General features: G+C 43.6%; 1 protein-coding gene across 2 annotated transcripts in view; it reads right to left on the bottom strand.

Annotated features, from left to right (window-relative positions):
• Nucleotides 1-2,809: 2,809 nt before the first annotated feature.
• The window catches only part of exd3 (exonuclease 3'-5' domain containing 3), a 37,279-nt gene continuing 23,553 nt past the window's right edge, over nucleotides 2,810-16,535 (bottom strand). For both annotated transcript variants that reach the window (XM_084571742.1, XM_084571743.1), the window contains 2 exons: nucleotides 3,990-4,056; nucleotides 2,810-3,856 (listed from right to left, as the gene is read on the bottom strand). In XM_084571742.1, coding sequence (XP_084427868.1) covers nucleotides 3,474-3,856; nucleotides 3,990-4,056 — 450 coding nt within the window. In that variant the 3' untranslated portion in view covers nucleotides 2,810-3,473. The remainder of the gene's footprint in view (nucleotides 3,857-3,989; nucleotides 4,057-16,535) is intronic.

Genomic DNA, 16,535 nt, shown 5'->3' with positions numbered 1-16,535 from the left:
AAATACTCCTTAGTGTTTTTTTCCTTCGAATTTCTCATGTCCAATTATTATCACGCTACTTTGGCGGGTTAAAAAAACACGTTGCAATGAGGCATTCCACACACGTGTAAAAGCGCACGGGAATTGTAGGCACAGTTTGCACTAATCTGTCTCCACACCTCTTTTAATGCTGAAATAGTCGGGGTGTGTGCCCGATCAATGGACCCGGCTAAGAGACTACAACTTCCATCTATCTGTAAATGGAAAACGGTTACACTGAGATAAGTCTGTTATGCTTATGTCTGTGCATATCTGTGTGTTGATAAACAAGTTTTTTTTTTTTTATCCCCCCATTAGAGTAAAGGACCAAGGGAGGAGGGTGCTGCACTGTAAAAGGAGCGCAGAACAGCTCCAAGCTCCAGGCGGCTCTCGGTGCGCACGACCTGGGACTGGCGCCGAGGCCGGGGGCAGACAAGACGGGAGGAGCCACCCGGAATGTCCCGTCTCATCCCGGGGTGCATTTTGCTGAAGAGTCCAGATAGAAAAACTGATGGATAAAATGAATTAAAGAAGATTTTCATCCGTGATGCTTTGGTAATATTGTGCGCAATACCTCACACCAATGCCAGGAAGCGTGGATGTGTGTGAGAGAAAGAGAGAGAGAGCGAGAGAGAGAGAGAGAGAGAAGTGACGTTTCACCGGGTGGGCGGGTCCTCCGAATCCAATTCATTCCGGGCACCACGTGTCCACAGAGCGTGGGAAAGAGGCGAGCTTTTCTTCCCAGCAAAGAAAGAGCAAGGATCAAATAACACGGTGCTGCAGCAGAAAGCTCTGCGCTGCAGAAACATCGGCTGCGACCACCCGGACAAGGACGGGACAAGACACACTGAGAAGGGTTATTCGGGAGCTCTAGGGTGTCGACTTCATTCATACCAATAAAAAAATACTTCAGGAGAGCTTAATGTTACTGTAGCTATTAGTCAGTCTGCTTGGGGGGAAAAGAGCGCAAGGCGACAAGCCAAGTTTTTCTTTGCTGTTTTTTTTTTTGTTGTTGTTGAATTCCAGAGTGCTTGCTTGAAAATGGTCACATGAAGTTGAACCTAATTCTTGTTAATTTTCAGGATTAACTCACATTATTCACCTTGTCCAGCTCACGTTTGGCGGATATTCTTGTGTAAGATCCCACAGAGGAGGATTAGGCCAGCCTGTCCTGCAGAAACAGCTCAGTGTCCATGTTCTGTTGTCATTATCAGGTGTAGCCGGTCTTTACACACACACACACATCTAAGTATAATCTAAGATAATTTAGAAATTGTTTTCATATCACAAATCCTTTAAAAAAAACATTCATTTCATTTTCCTTTGGCTGTTTTTTTAAACTGACTGGAGCTACTGCATTTTTGAAGCTCTTTAAAAATTTGTTGCGGGAGCATTTAGTCTGTTTTAGTTCAGACCTGTAAATGGTTACCCATGCCTCCATATTCCTTAGATTCAAATCAATATAAACAAGTCTATACTGTTAGATATACAGATATACAGTAGGTGGTAAAAATGCGATGAAACAGCTGAAGTTTAAGTGTCACTAACAACTAAAATGTCATCACATGATGCTCTGCTTGAGAAAGAAGTAATGTACAATTATCTCTGTGGGTCAAAACAGCAGCCTAAATATAAGAGATTCACCTACAGGGCAGAAGGTTCAGATCCAGACAACCAAGACTCACCCAGAACTCAACACTGAATGACAATCCTCACATTCACGGCCACAGACAGCCACTTTTGTTCACATTATTCTTTAGAAGTGACAACACCTATAATGTACTTTTAGATAACTGCATTACAGACAGTGTAGTGTTACTTACGGCAACAAAAGCACTAAGCGTACATGCCCTAAAGCTTATGCAACTGATATTATTTGTTATGTCCTTTTACTGTAAATGCAGGGTTCCCGATGTGCAGCGTCACACATGTGAAGTTGAAAAATTCCCTGATTCTAACGTTTGGCTGGCTTGAGGTTGGACATTTGGTTGGGTCAAGCCTCTTTCCAAAGTTTGTTTCCACTATTTCTTGTAATAAAGGCGGCTGAGCTCTGTGCAGACTCACATCTTGTCCAGTTAGCGATCCCAGAATGCCAACTTACACTCATTAAACACCGCGGTGTAACCTCACTGTGGTTATTCAGGATGGCGTGGCAGCTCCGGAGAAAATCTCAGACTTCTTCCTGCAACTGCTGTGATTCAAGCGCAGTCACTGAAAAACACATTTACCTCAGTGATTCACAGTGTGACCTGTCTTTGAAAACCACTGTGGCCCTTTTGATGCCAGTTAAGTGATCAATGAAGTAAAGCACACATCTGGGTCAAGTTAGTGACGTGCGCAAAAAAAAAGATCTGAACCCGGCCTTCTGATGTAGCTTCAACAAAGCGCCTCAGAAAATGTCTAATTGCAGAAGTTTCCACATTAAGATCTCTTTGAAGCTTTTCAAGGCAACCTCATTTTTCTGCAATCACACAAATTCAGTGTGGGATATGTGAACAGGAGGGACGAGCTATGAGAAAACGTGAAGGGATTCTGTTGGTATGTGCCGGGGCTTTCTGCGACCTGACAACTCTGCAGCCCCCGGGGTAGGAAACCCCCACGCTAGTGTTACACCTGACAGACATCAGTGGAGCTTAGATGAGCTCAACAATCTGCCCACCCCGGGTCCTTCGCCATCTGCTTTGTGAATTTAGAAACACGGCAAAGAGTAAAAAACGCTCACAATTACCACGTCTTACATACTGACAATGAAATGAAGATTTTTTTTTTTTATTATTATTAACGTCCAGCTTAAAAAAAACATCACAGAGAATGAAAAATTACAGTACCACAGATGCGTGCTGTCTTCACAGCTTTCATATCAAAACAATTTAAAAAAAAAATATAGTGGTGACCCCACATTGTGCTGATTGGACACACTGAACAACGACGCATTCATTGACTGCATGTGCTTTAGAGATGTTTGACATAAATTCCCTGTTCAGTTGTCGAGGGATTTACTGTAGCTCAAAGGATCACAGCTAAAATTATAAATCACATTAGATGTGATTCACAGCAATTCATAACAAAAATGATTAAGTCAAAACGAAACGTAGTGACCCATCTTTGGTTCATTGAAATTAAAATAAGTTTGAAACTGAATAAAATTCAAACATCTGAAAAAAAGCTTTGTGATCACAAAGACTTATCGACACGTTACCTTTGCTAACCGTCATGGCTAAAAATGAGTTTCGGTTTTAAAAATACGTCATAGAGGACTAGTAAGCTTACTATATACTGACCTCTTACTTTCTATCCAAATAATCTTTTATTTTAAATTACAGAAGCTGAAGCTTCTCAACAGGAACTTTGTGGAGTAATCTAATTGTATCTAGGACAGTTGGACGCTAAATATATAAATCTGTGTTTTTCTGACTGCTTTAGGGATCTAGTGAGCTGCCTTAGCTCTACATCAGTCAGCTCTGCTGCGCAGCTCTAACGGCCACTGCTGCCGATTCAGTGTCCTCGTCTGTTACGTGTAAGACCTCCTGAAACATGGACAGGACGCGGCCAAAGTGAGAGCCTTCCCAGAACACCTTGCCACATCTGGTGCAGACGTAGAAGAGCGGTATCCTCAGCAGGAGGGCAGGGGGCACGGTGTGGAGCTGAATGGGCGCCCCCCCGGGAAAGGTCAGGGTGTCGGGGTCCAGCTCTGAAAGGGTGGCCCAGCGACACTGAAGGGCATACCTGGGGAGTTCAGCGGTCACGCTGGAGGTCAGAATGTCACCAGGCATCTCCTCTTCCTGTTGACAGGACTGCTTCAGTGTTTGGTTAGCGTCGTCACCGTCCTGTAAATATCCTACCAACCAAACAAACAACAACATTATGACTTAAATCTCCTTTAAAAGAAATATAATAAATAATAAACACTTAATAAAAGCATTTCAGGTATTACTGTATGAGTTTTCATGATGGCTAAGGGTTTAACAAACCTTTCTCTTTAAGCATCTTGGCCATGTCCTCTTGGGGAACTGCCACATATTGATCACTGTTGCACGCCTGGACAAACAGAGGAATATCATGAGTAGCAGGATTAAAATGAGCAACATTTTAAATGGTTTAAACTGAGTAAAAACAAATGCTGACACGACTAGTAATTGGACAAACAGGATGACAACTTCTGTGGAGCGCTGCGAAACTGAGACTTAAATGTGTCTGCCGCAGCAAAAAAGTCCACAAATACCACAATGTGTCTGACATGGGTGAAATAATGCATCGATAATAAGGAAAATGTTAATTAGATCCTCTAAAATGTACATTCTCATACATTCAGCTTCAAATTCAACAGAAATGACATGTGTTTTAGTTCCACTGTGGAAATAGATTTTACCAAAACAGAAGAACTTTGTTTAAAACCAACCTACAGGAGAGTAACAATGTCATATTATCACATTTAAGAGATCAGATGCAAGTCTCTAAATCAGTCTCTAATAGAGATACATGCTAATAGACTTCATAGATTGCTGAGTACAAGTCAGTGTAATCAAATTCTTAATCCTCTTATTCACAGAAACAATCTGCATGAAAAGCTGCTTTTAGTAATGTTACGGTGACTTGAGTTGGGTCATTCACGCTGATAGCAAACAGACATTTTCCCAGGTTGTTGCTTTGGTGTGAAAGGGCATAAGTGTCACAGAGAGATCAGATGAGTGTGTGAGTGCGTGTGTGAGAATAGACAGCGTTTACGCCTCGCTAACGTTCGCATGTCCATGCTGTCCCGTCCCTTCTCCATGGTAAAGGTCTCCCCGGTGGGACATTAGTGAGCTCTTGTTTGCCGGCCCCTAACGTGAACACACACACTTGTCTGTGAGCCATCCTGACAGCATGTCAGTGCTAAAAGCCTTGTCAATACACCTGAGCTCCACCCAGCAAACAGCATTCCACTTAGAAGTGGGCTGTAAATCAAACGACTCTCACAAGCCCGATCCTCGACTGGCTCATTTAAGGTTAGTCTCTTCACCTGGAATAGGGGCGTACACAAACCTCACACATAAAATCTGTCCTGTTCTTCAATGTGCAAGAGAGGAGTGTTTGCCTCTGCGGCGACAGAGGTCAAGACAGGAGAAAGCAGAAAGAGACAGAGGAGGTGTGGGAAAAGCAGAGGTGTAATCTCCTGTCTTGTCTATGGGAATGAAGCTCATCTTTCCCTCAGCACACGCTGTATTCTCCTCTTTGTATACCGCCTCACACGCACGCATAGGCCGCGCGGACGCACACTCAAAACTCAACCACTCAGACAAAATACTTCACAACGTGCACAGGCCACACTGCAGGGCGCTTAAACCGCATGCGTACGAGAGCTCCCGGCGCGTACACATGGCTCACATATACGAGTGCGGCGGCAGCCAGGAAAACAGACCGAGCTATTTGCTCAGCTCAAAGTTTCCCAGAGTAGAGCAAGCCAGAACCTGCTCTGAACTCTCAAGGCTAAGCCACGGACAGGCAGGCACACACGCACACCGGCTCGCACACACGCAACCTGGATGGAAATAATTCTATAATTAACCAAAATACTCACAGATCCGGCAGCGGTCTATTAATATAAGTTGTGTACAAAGTGAAAGGATTTACATGTGCATGACAATACCACTTGTCGTAAATGATATTAACACATTAGCAGATAAAACGTATTTGTGAACGGCTGGTTCTTGTTTATTCTACGGCATTATACTAAAGTACTGGATTTTTTCAGGCATGCAGCTGTGACAGACAGCGAAGTAGCACTAAGATATGCAGCTGCTTTCTATGAAGTTTTCAAACGCTAGACTAACAGTACCGTCAAACCAATTAAACTATGAACCATGCAAACCTTCGCTCATGTCACATTTGAGGTCATGTCAGTCAAAGCAGCCTGCAGGTTGGTTAAGATGCCTGCAGCCGCTCCACACTGCTATCTTATTGTGTTTCAAGGTGTGTCCTTCGGGTGCATGTCTCCTCCACCTCGCCAGATTCTCCCTATGGCGTTCAATGTTATGACTAAGTTGCCGCGATACTGGTTTCTCCTCAGTTTGACAGAATTGTAAGCACACATCTGTCACATGTAAAGGGACACAATGCATGTGAACGGATAATATTTCAATATTGGCTTTAAGTCACCGTTCTGGCTTCAGGCCTTATAATTACAAAAATGAAGCCAGCAGACATAGCGAAACATTTGACGGTTGTTTTATTTAACCCTACAAAGCTTTAGGCAGTCGCTACACTTCCTTACTCCGTCTGCCCTTTGTTCTTTCAGAGTATTTCAGAGACCCTCCTGCATTCTCACACTCCGATCGCCGCTTGCCGTGACAACAAAGGCTATCTAAAGTGTGATACTGTGTTTCAAAGGATGGGAGGTGGTGGAAAAAAAAAAAAAGAGGAGAGAAAGGAGGATAGCCGAGAGGAGGTGGGAGGGGGGTAGGAGCCTTTTCCCCCTAACGTGCTCAAACACACACACACACTGCACTGGCTCGGTAGGCAGCTCCCATGGGAAAATCCTAGACCAATCTCAAAAGGCGGTGCTTTTTAGGGCCGATGCGGGTCACATGGTTAGAGCAGCCAATTGGGCACTGGTGATTTGATTCAAATTGTGGTTAAGTCAGGTAAGGGGCTGCGTGGGAACTGGAGGGAAGAAGAGCGAAAAGGGAGCATGAACTGCACCAGCGACTCCCTTTGAAAAGATTCTCCCGTCCGTCTCTTTGTAAACTTCACGTCCAAATAAAGTTTAAAAATACTCAAATGTCCACCGTCCAAGGCTGCTGTGGTCTAAGTCATATACACTGTATGTAAGATTTACAACAGCATCCCTTCCAAGGAAAGCAAAAGAAAATACGCAGAAGTAGAAATTCATTGTTTGCTGTGATCTTCCCATGTCTGGAAAGTCCTGCAGTCTTTGATTCCCCGTCATTCCGTTGGGCAGATGTAACATTTAGCTGCCGCTGTAAGATGATATACGTTCTTTGTAAGCAGGATGACATGCTTAACTGGAAAAATCCGCCTCACATTACTGTACTTTACTACTGTAGAAATAAGGAGTTAGAAGCCGTCATGACGAAAGTATGAATGTTTTCAGCTTTTCCTCAAAGTTCACTCTGGGTCATTTGGATGGACATCTCATACGTGATACAAACTTCAGAAAAATGACACGTTCTGGTTTTCTTTGGCTGCAAAGAAGAAAGGAGTGGGAGAAGTGGAAACTCTCCCACAGAAACGAAATGTCATTGTTTTGAGTGTTAATCATTAAGTCTTGTTCTCCTCTTTCAGTGGAAAATAAATCTTGGCCACCAGTCACCAGTGTGACTGTTGAGGTGAGATAATTAGACAAAGCTGAGCTCGTAAAAATTGAAAACTAGATGATACATAAGATGGGTTGGTGAGAATACTACGTAATAGCTGAGTAAACATGTTAAAATGTCCATTATTATTAATAAACAGCTTACTCTCTTATATCTTGCCATTTTAGCATTGTTCTCTAACATGTGCTAGTCTAGTAGATTCTTTTAAAATATATTCTTCTTGTATCTAGACACCCAGAATATGGGTCACCTGAGGGAAATACTGCAGTGACCAACTAAATGTACTTCCCACCGTATCCTTAGACTATCTGGCCAGCATCTCAGCTCGACAGTCTGTGATAATTGCCAGCTCTGCCGACTAACCACTACCACCTGAGAGCAACCTGAACTTGGACCACAGTGGAGCCTGCCCGGGCTTGACATCACACACACCTTCCTCTGACTCACACACATGTACATACACACTCGCACATACTGCACAGACATGCAGACGATGTAAAAACTCAAATGCAACTCTCAGACAAATTGCACGCCCTTGCCTGACTCACGCTGCACCCACTCATTTCACCTGCCGAAGCGCAAATTATACAAGTCACATTATGCCTTTCCCGATTTTCCCAGGGATACAAATCACCAAATGCAACACGACTGCCTAATCCTGCCGTTAACTGTATATTGAGCAAACATGCTCTGCATTTAAGCAATATGGTAATACAAAGGAGTTGCCGCAAATCCAGTGAATGTGTTTTTCAAGTGAGCTGAGACTGATGTGCCCCATTAATTAAAGCAGTTTATTTTTGCAAAACAATCTTCTGCTTTTCTCAGTAAATACTTGTGTAGCCCATAAGCGCCTGCGACCCTAGCGTGTCCTCTGCTATTGCCGCTAGTCGGATCTCTGATAGCAGCTTTTCAGCCGATTCAGCGGAGCACGTCACTGAAAGAGATCCCTTTGATTGTTCAGTTTAACAAACCAATGCCCCAAGAAGAGAAACAGATGGGAAGTAAGAAATGGACAAAGTCAAGACGGAACACACGCGGCTCGTCTTTTTCCATCTTCATCTAATCTGAACACGCACATATACAAATATATTCACAACATGAGCATCTAGAATGAATAAACTGAAGACCAGCTTGATCAGCATGATTCAAGAGAGGCCAGCACTAGACAGCGGTTTGCAGCTCAGTTTTGTGTGGTGAAACGTCTTCACGAGAACCTAGCTGCCCATGCTTTAGTTACATTTTTTGGATACACCATGAACCATGAACTGAGAGTTATTTGCTATTTGCTGTCGTACAGGTGCAGAATGCACAGTATATGCTAGTTGGCCATTTGCTGTAGTCTTTGTGATGCATTCAAGTACAGCATTTTGTTCCAGACACAGGCGACGTCACGGGCGCCCTTCGTAGCCAGTAGCTCTTTGATGTGGGTTTGGTGTTTCTGGGCTGTATGGGTTGAGGTGCCATGACCCTGTCCACCACCATCCGCCTCTTTCCAGATAGTTAAGTTCACCAAATAGGTTCTTTCTCAGCTGTTTCTCTCAGCATCTTTCTTTAAACACAATTAGTTAAAATCGGTTTATCTCACCTTTTTGTGTTAAAACACTATTTAGCCAAATGAAACCTATTTATGCTTTTATCCCCTTAATCATTTAAATCATTTATGTCCTAAGTATATAAGATACTGTATCTACAGTATACAACTGAAAATACCTTTTTAGACCTTAAATGTTTTTGATTTTGTCACACATTTGTTTAGCTCATATCTATAGTTTGCAGAATTGTATTTTTTAAAATTTATTTCTTAAGTTGTTTTATATATCACAGATATTAAAGTTCTATTTTTGTATGTTTTTTGAGCTTTGATTTACCAATTCCTTCACCCAGTTGTGTTTAAATTTGACAGCTAAAAATGTTATGTTAAAATTGATATGCTCTATGATCATGTAAAGCATGGACAATTTAATATACTGAAGATTTTTCGCTTCTCTCCAATCGTCGCTTGAATGTCAGTGCATTATTTTTGACATGGTTGTAATAAATCAGCAGCACAGCCACCAGCATGACTGTTTCTGCTGTCCCTCACAATATTGAGGGAAAAGTTACTAATTTTCTTTGTTGTGTGTTTAGTCCTTCTCTCGGTTCTTGTTTCTTTCTCTTGTCAACTTTGTTTTACACTTTCCACCAGGTTCTCACCCTTCATTTGGCCTCAACAATTTCTGCCTTTTCTTCCCTCCCTCCTTTGCTCCCTTAGTCCGTCTTTATTGGTGTTCACTAAAGGGGGTAATGAGGAAGATAATAGTCTAGAGCCTAGCAGATAACAGTCTAGCCGTCACACAAATAGCTCTAATGCTTTCCCTTGGCTTGGCACAGTCAGTTCATTCTTTTTTCTTTTTTTTTTTTTTTAACACACTCAACCTTCAATCTCAACCTCTATCGCTCCCTCTCTGTCCAGATGAACCCATGTCTTCTGTCTTCTATGTCTTCCTCGAAGCTCCATCTACCCCCTTCCAGTGTTTTCTTCAGTCAACCCTTTTTCTTTTTCTCTGGTCGTCTCTCACCTCTCACCTCTTTCTTTCTCTCCTTCCCCAAGTACTCCTTTTTTTTTCTCTCTCTTCAGACACCATATAGCTGGGGCTGGCCTAAGCCAAACAGCTCAGGAAAACAAGGACCTGAAAAGGTCCGTTGACAATGCTGCACACCAGGCAATGTGTTTTGAAGAGGGATAAAAACAGCTCATCTTAAAAACATAAAAAGTTGGATTAAATCAGTGGCAAGCTTCTATTGATGTGTTGCCTTTTTTTTCTAAGGACTTAAAAGTTAAAATAACCAGACTAAACACCCTTAGTTGGCAGGGTGATGCAGAAGGTGGAGCGTGACATAAGACACTTGGTCTACTGAGTATTAATACTGGTTAATTACTACGTCTGTGTGGGTTCATCACAGCTGTAATCTGCACTATCCTGCGGACATTCAGCCGTTTCCAAACTAAAGCTTAAACGATTAGTTCTCAGTTACCCTACAGAAAAACTATTTAGATTAACCATGTCAGCAAAAAATTCAAAAATGCACATGTTGTAGCACGTGTGCAGCACTTATGCAAATACTTTTAATAAGTTTTCCAATTTTTGAAAGATAGTAAAATGAAAATTTGGGGCTTTTAAAATTCCCTTTTTATTGGAGCAGAATCTTGAGATAAAACAAATAAAACCGGCGTCACATGCAGCTAAAAATATCTGGTGCTATATCCATGAACAAATTTCCTCGGCAAAATTTAACTCAAACTCTGTAGCATAGGACCACGGTGCTCATCCAATCCCATTCAAATCAAACCGATTTACATGACACAATCATTCGAAAGCTTTCCACAGTCTATTCAGTTTGCAAATTTCCTCCACATTAGGCAGTCCTATCTACCGCCATTTCAGTTGCAGCCCTCCTCCAAACACTTTCAGTAGCTTGTTTATAAAAAACAAATGAGCCATAGTATGTAAGTACTACCGAAAATATGCTAATTCAAGGGCCCCAATTACGTAGATTCACTCACTGATATACGTTTGTGAAACAAAAAGCCTCAAAAGTGAGAAAAACCTATTCACTTATTTGTTTTCTATAATAACACAAATTACTTAAAAAAAAAAAAAAAAGTGAAGTTGACATCACATCTGGTTTACATTCTTGTGGCTGCGTTGTGCAAGCCACTCATTTATGTTACAGTAACCCCCAGTAACATGCTTTACTTTTCTGCCCATGTTCCCGTGACTATTGCACAATTGCCAAGACAAATGGTGGGTTTTTGTAACGGTGACATATGGGTAATTAAGACAACTGGCCGTCTGAAACGGAGACCATCCATGCAACTGTGAGCTGGCATTTGTCTTTTTTGAGACGGATCTGGCTGCTCCAAATGTTTTCACCCCAGTTCGCCCCAGCTGTGTGACGTTTACGCACTAAAACTGCCTAAATAAACTAATTTTTCCCATGCCTTCACTGCACCCATTCAGCCCGACGTTACGACATCCACAGCTTTCCTCGACATGCGCTAACAGTTCTCAAACTGTCACTACACCCACACACACTCAAACCGAAATTCCACCCACCGAATCCATCAACCTGAACTACATCTGCGTGCGCACATGGCCTCGTCATGGGAGAGCCACCGGCAGATTCCTTTGCTCAACGTTTAGCGTCGCTGCCGCATATTTCACCCTTCCCGCCCCTCTCCTCACCTCTTCTCTCACTTTTCCTTTTTTTCTTTTTTTCTAATCTCTTCCTGATGTAGAGGCACGCAGGGAATGTTATTGTAATGCTGAATGATTCATCCAGGACTGTAAATATTGACAGTGGTGGCTGCTGTGCTGCTGGTCTGGGCTGTTCTCTCCGAAAGAGTTGTGAGGGAACGGAGAGAAAACCTCTCTCCCACATGGCTTTTTATCAGATCGAGGTGTCAGAGTTGGATTGGGGTACCAGCAAATCATGTTACATGTCAGGACGCGTGTCCACTGGTTTGAAAATTTAATGCTCGCGTAAGCAGATGTGGGAGTTTCTAAGCTGCAAACACACGGCGGTGGACTGTGTACTGTCTCGACAGGTTTTAAGAAAAGCCCCAAAAGTTAGACGTCGGAGAAATATTACCGAGATGATCTATGAGGGAGACGCACACACTGCCTCAGACAGAGTGCTCGGGAAATTTGATTCTCTCGTGATTTGATTTACAGCACAGAGTAAAACTCTGTTAAGCCAAGGACCACTTTAAACATGTTTTTATAATCTGGGTAATATTGTCTCTCATTTCAGTGCAGTTTGACGGATGAAGGTGTAGACTGAGTTATATTTGTAGACTGTATATAAAAGATGGATGTAGTCTCCGAGTCTGAAGGGTGAAGCTAGTGCAAAAGTGGCTTACACTATTAATGGTCGCTAGGTGCCAAAAAGCCTCAATAGACTCCCATTATAAAATTGTCGACTTCCATCATGAACAGAAAGTATTTTCCACATTATTTTGATGTCATTAACTAAACTCACTTCTTCTGATCAGTTTTCTGGTGGTCCTTTCCGAATAATTCTATAATTAAGCAAATATTAGGTCTCAAAGGTAAGTTCGTTTGGAGGCGTGCCTTTGAGTAACTGACAATCTCCTCCCTCGTATTTCTTATTTGTTATATACAGCGATCAGGCATAAAATTATGACCACATTCCTAATATTGTGTAGGTCTCCTTTGTGCCTCCAAAACTGTTCTGTCTCATCAGAGAATGGACATGGGCCTTCTGAGGGTGTCCTGTGGTGTCTGGCAACAGAATGTTGTTAGTGGGGGCCTTTGGGTCCTTTGGGTTGAGGGGAGGGGCCTCTGTGGATCAGTGTTGTTCCAGTGCATCCCACAGATACTTGATCAGTTTGGGATCTAGTGAATTTGGAGGCCAGGTCAACACCTTGTGCCTGTTTTCGTGTTTTCTGAGTTGTTCCTAAACTGTTATTGTGTGTGTGCCTGTGTCAGGCTGCATCCTGCTGGGGATGGCTATGGGAGTGTCATTGCTATGTGGTGGGGGTGCCTGGTCTGGTCTAGGTGGGTGGTACATGTCTAAGTAACATCAACACAAATGCCAGGTCCAACAGTTTCCCAGCAGAACATTGTACTGTCACGAGATGTTCAATGTTATTTACTTCTACTGTCAGTGGTTTTTATGTTGTGGCTGATCGCTGTATGTCACATGAACCGCACAAACTTTTTTATTTACACAGCCCTACCACCATAACATGCCATTAGCAATAGCGAAAAACATTCACTTTTTAATCAAAACCTCAGCAAACTACGAAAATACAAAAACAAAAAAACAGCTGTATTGCAGAACAAAGGATAGAAACCAGGCTTCAGGTGTGATTTTATTGGGACCCGCAATGACCAACTGGTCCAGGAGACAATGGAGTGAGATGCTGAGCAAGACAGCCTTATAATTATACCTTCAAACTCTTATCAAACCACTGCACAGACACTCACACATCTATGTCTCGCTCTCAGTCATCATATATTTTATCAGGACACACAATTCACAGTGGACACGAAGGCTATGGGAGGGTGAGATAAAAGCAAATAAAGGAGGTAAAGGGCTCAGGGTTAAGTGGCAATAATGATACAGGATAAGACATCTGTGTGTGTGTGTGTGTGTCTGCGCGTGTGTGCATTCAAACTGACTTCAAAGTGTCTCTGGGAGCCTTGTCCATGTCAACAGGAGACGCAGGATAGGCTCAGAGCATTAGAAAAGCAGAGAGGTAGCGGGTGTGGGGGTAAAAAGGAAGCAGTACACGATGGTGAACAAAGGCCGAAGGGAAAAGGAGGACTGAGGTGGAGGAGGGTAAGGAAGGGTTAAGCAGAAGTGGGTCGGAGGTGAGGTTGGGGTACTCGGGTAGACAAGGGGGAAGGGATCCGCGGTGAAGGGGTTCACCTCTAGCGTGAATGCAATGAGGTAAAACCAAAAGACGACGGAGAGAGTTCCTGTGTCATACACCCTCTTTAATTCCACCCTTCCTTTCCTTCTTCCCCTCCTCTCCTCTGTCCCCTTCCCTCCCGCCACCGCTGCACCCTCTCTGCGACCGGCCTCAGCGAATTCCCTAGGGCCAGGGGCAGTCCCCTTTCAGTCTCCAGTGACACAGTAATTAGAAGTGTGGGAACTGAATCCGTCCCTCTCTCTGTGCCCCGCACTCCCTCCCACCATCCCTCCCTCCCTCCCATGTTCGCTTGCTCTCTCCTTTCGCTGCCCCTCGCCCCCCTAACCAGCTCCCGGTTCCTACCCCCTCCCCTCCACTTCCTTTGCCACCTCAATCTTTGCACCCCTCCTAAGTTTTTGATCTCAAGAAGTAGCATCTCCCGTCTGAAAACAAACAAACAAAAAAAACTCACACAGGGCCGGATGTCTCAGAGCGATAACGACTATATATTAAATACAGTATTTGCAAGTTTACATTTTTTAAATTTAGTATGATGGACACCTTCTAACACACTGAACTGACCTTTTAATTGATAATTAAAGAATAATGAAGATATAAAATCACATAATGGCAGATTCAATTAAAACGCACCCATACTGGCTCAATCCTCACTGGCCACCTGTGATGTTGATGGGAGCAACGCATCACGCACACTCACACACGCTGAACCCCATACCCTTCATCCACCCCCACCCTCACCCCGACTCACCCCCGCCTCCTCTACAGCCACATAGTCCCCTATCTCTTCGAACAGAGCAACGCTGTCTCTCCCGCTCTCTGTCAAGCCCACCACCACCGCCGCCCCAACCCCCATTCGCTATCTCCGCGGCGATAACCATGGGAACAGCAGCACTGTGGGAACGGGCCACCAGTTGACCAAAATAGACAGCAGGAAAATGGAGGGAAAGAAAGAAAGAAAGGGCTCCCTGCGTCCAAGGAGGCCTGTGCGTGTGTGTTGGTGTGTGCGTAGGAGGTCCATGGGATCACTCAGACAGACAGGTACTCAGGCACTCGACTCACCTCTGGTTTCCACCAGCAACAAAGGGGACATCGGGTGGCTTGAGCTGTTACATTAATTAATTATTAGCGTTGCGGCTTTGGTTTTGGGTTGGTGGGACATGCCGACAGCTCTCCTTCTCACACACATCTACACTCTTTCAACGGTCATACAGCTACTAGATAGCAGTGTCCCACGCAAAAAGGCTACACCCTTACCACAAACACCCACACCCAAAGAGCACAGTAATATTACACCATCACACACCCAGTCACACCCACAACCACGCACCTCTAAAAGCACACGTGCACACACACAAGCATTCGCTCTGATGAATGAATGAGGTGACTGGTATGGTTGGAATTCAAAAACTCTAAATAATGATACAAAGATTACTTACAACCATTAGAAAGCTCAAACAACAAATTAATTATCAAAAACGACACAGAAATGGTCATTAATCACAACACAGCTCGGCTGTGATTTGCAATTTTATTACTTTTGCTTTTATCTTTTGACTTCTCACCATCGGTTCAGTCTAGGTGTCTGATGTGTGATTCACACTGACAACCCAGACTCATGATAATTCCACACTTGTAGATACCAGGAACGCATTAGTACCACTTTATCAGAACTGCTCATACTTGGTGTTACTCAGTATGTATTTTGTCTGTCGCAAAAGCCTGCGGTCTCCAGAGAGTACGCGCACAAACACGTGGAGGCAAACAAACTCCTCTGACTTTCTGGCTTTGCTTAAAATGCGGGGCTTCAGTTCCGATGAGAAACACTAGACATTGGTTTTCCTTGGCTTCAGAGAGGAGGAGAAGGAAATGGGGAAAAGACGCAAGCGCTGCATCATTTTTTATTTATTTTTTACCTTCTGCGGGGTCTAATTTTCCATTCCATTTATATCCTGCATGTTTAGCCCTGAAGACAACCAAGTCTTGGGTTCCACTCTTATTTCATCTCTCCCCCATACGTCCAGCTCCTATCTTTGTCTGATTACTAAGTTCTCTCTTCCTTTTTCTGATTTCGATCAGCCAACATGACTTATTCACCCTCCAGTGGACAAGCGGTTACAGAAAATGAATGAATGAACATGACTTATTTCCTCCCCTTCTTTCCCTCTGCTGTTGTGTGTGTCATACGTGCCTTCTTCTGTGTTCCTTTCTCATTAGCCTCTTCTGATTTCTATCAATCCATCTACTCTATCTATCCATCCCTAGTGCCCCCCTCCCCACCCCCTTTTTGCTTTCTCAGGCCGTTCCCAGGCCAATCCGCCTGACCCCTCCAGCCTTCTACCTCTTTGCTCCCAGGGGTGAGGGGGTGTGTGCCTCTGACCATTCCCATCCCGGACTTTCACTTTAATCTGACTCTTTGAGTAGCAGAGGAGAAAGAGAGAACAGAACAGAGAAAATGTGAGTGTGTGTTAGTGTGTGTGTGTGTGCATGTGCACGCCAAAGCTGGAGCTCCCAAAGCAAACAGACTTCTAACCTCCTGATAGCATCACATCACGCAAACTGCTGGCTCTGGGAAGACCTACTCCGAGACATAGTTTAAAGTTTTAAGGCTAAACTGGCCTCACATTCCTTGCGAGACCTACACATGCACGTACAGGCAGCAAACACACGATCAGTCAGTTAAACGGTGTTCACACCATCTGCGGATCTGCACTCAGATCAGTCACAATGATGACATTCACAGAGACAAGTAAAAACATAACAGC

The sequence above is a fragment of the Chelon labrosus genome, assembly GCF_963514085.1.
Source record: "Chelon labrosus genome assembly, chromosome: 22".
NCBI lineage: Eukaryota > Metazoa > Chordata > Actinopteri > Mugiliformes > Mugilidae > Chelon > Chelon labrosus.
Note: the sequence above shows the minus strand (reverse complement) of the source record. Positions and strands in the feature narration are given on the sequence as shown.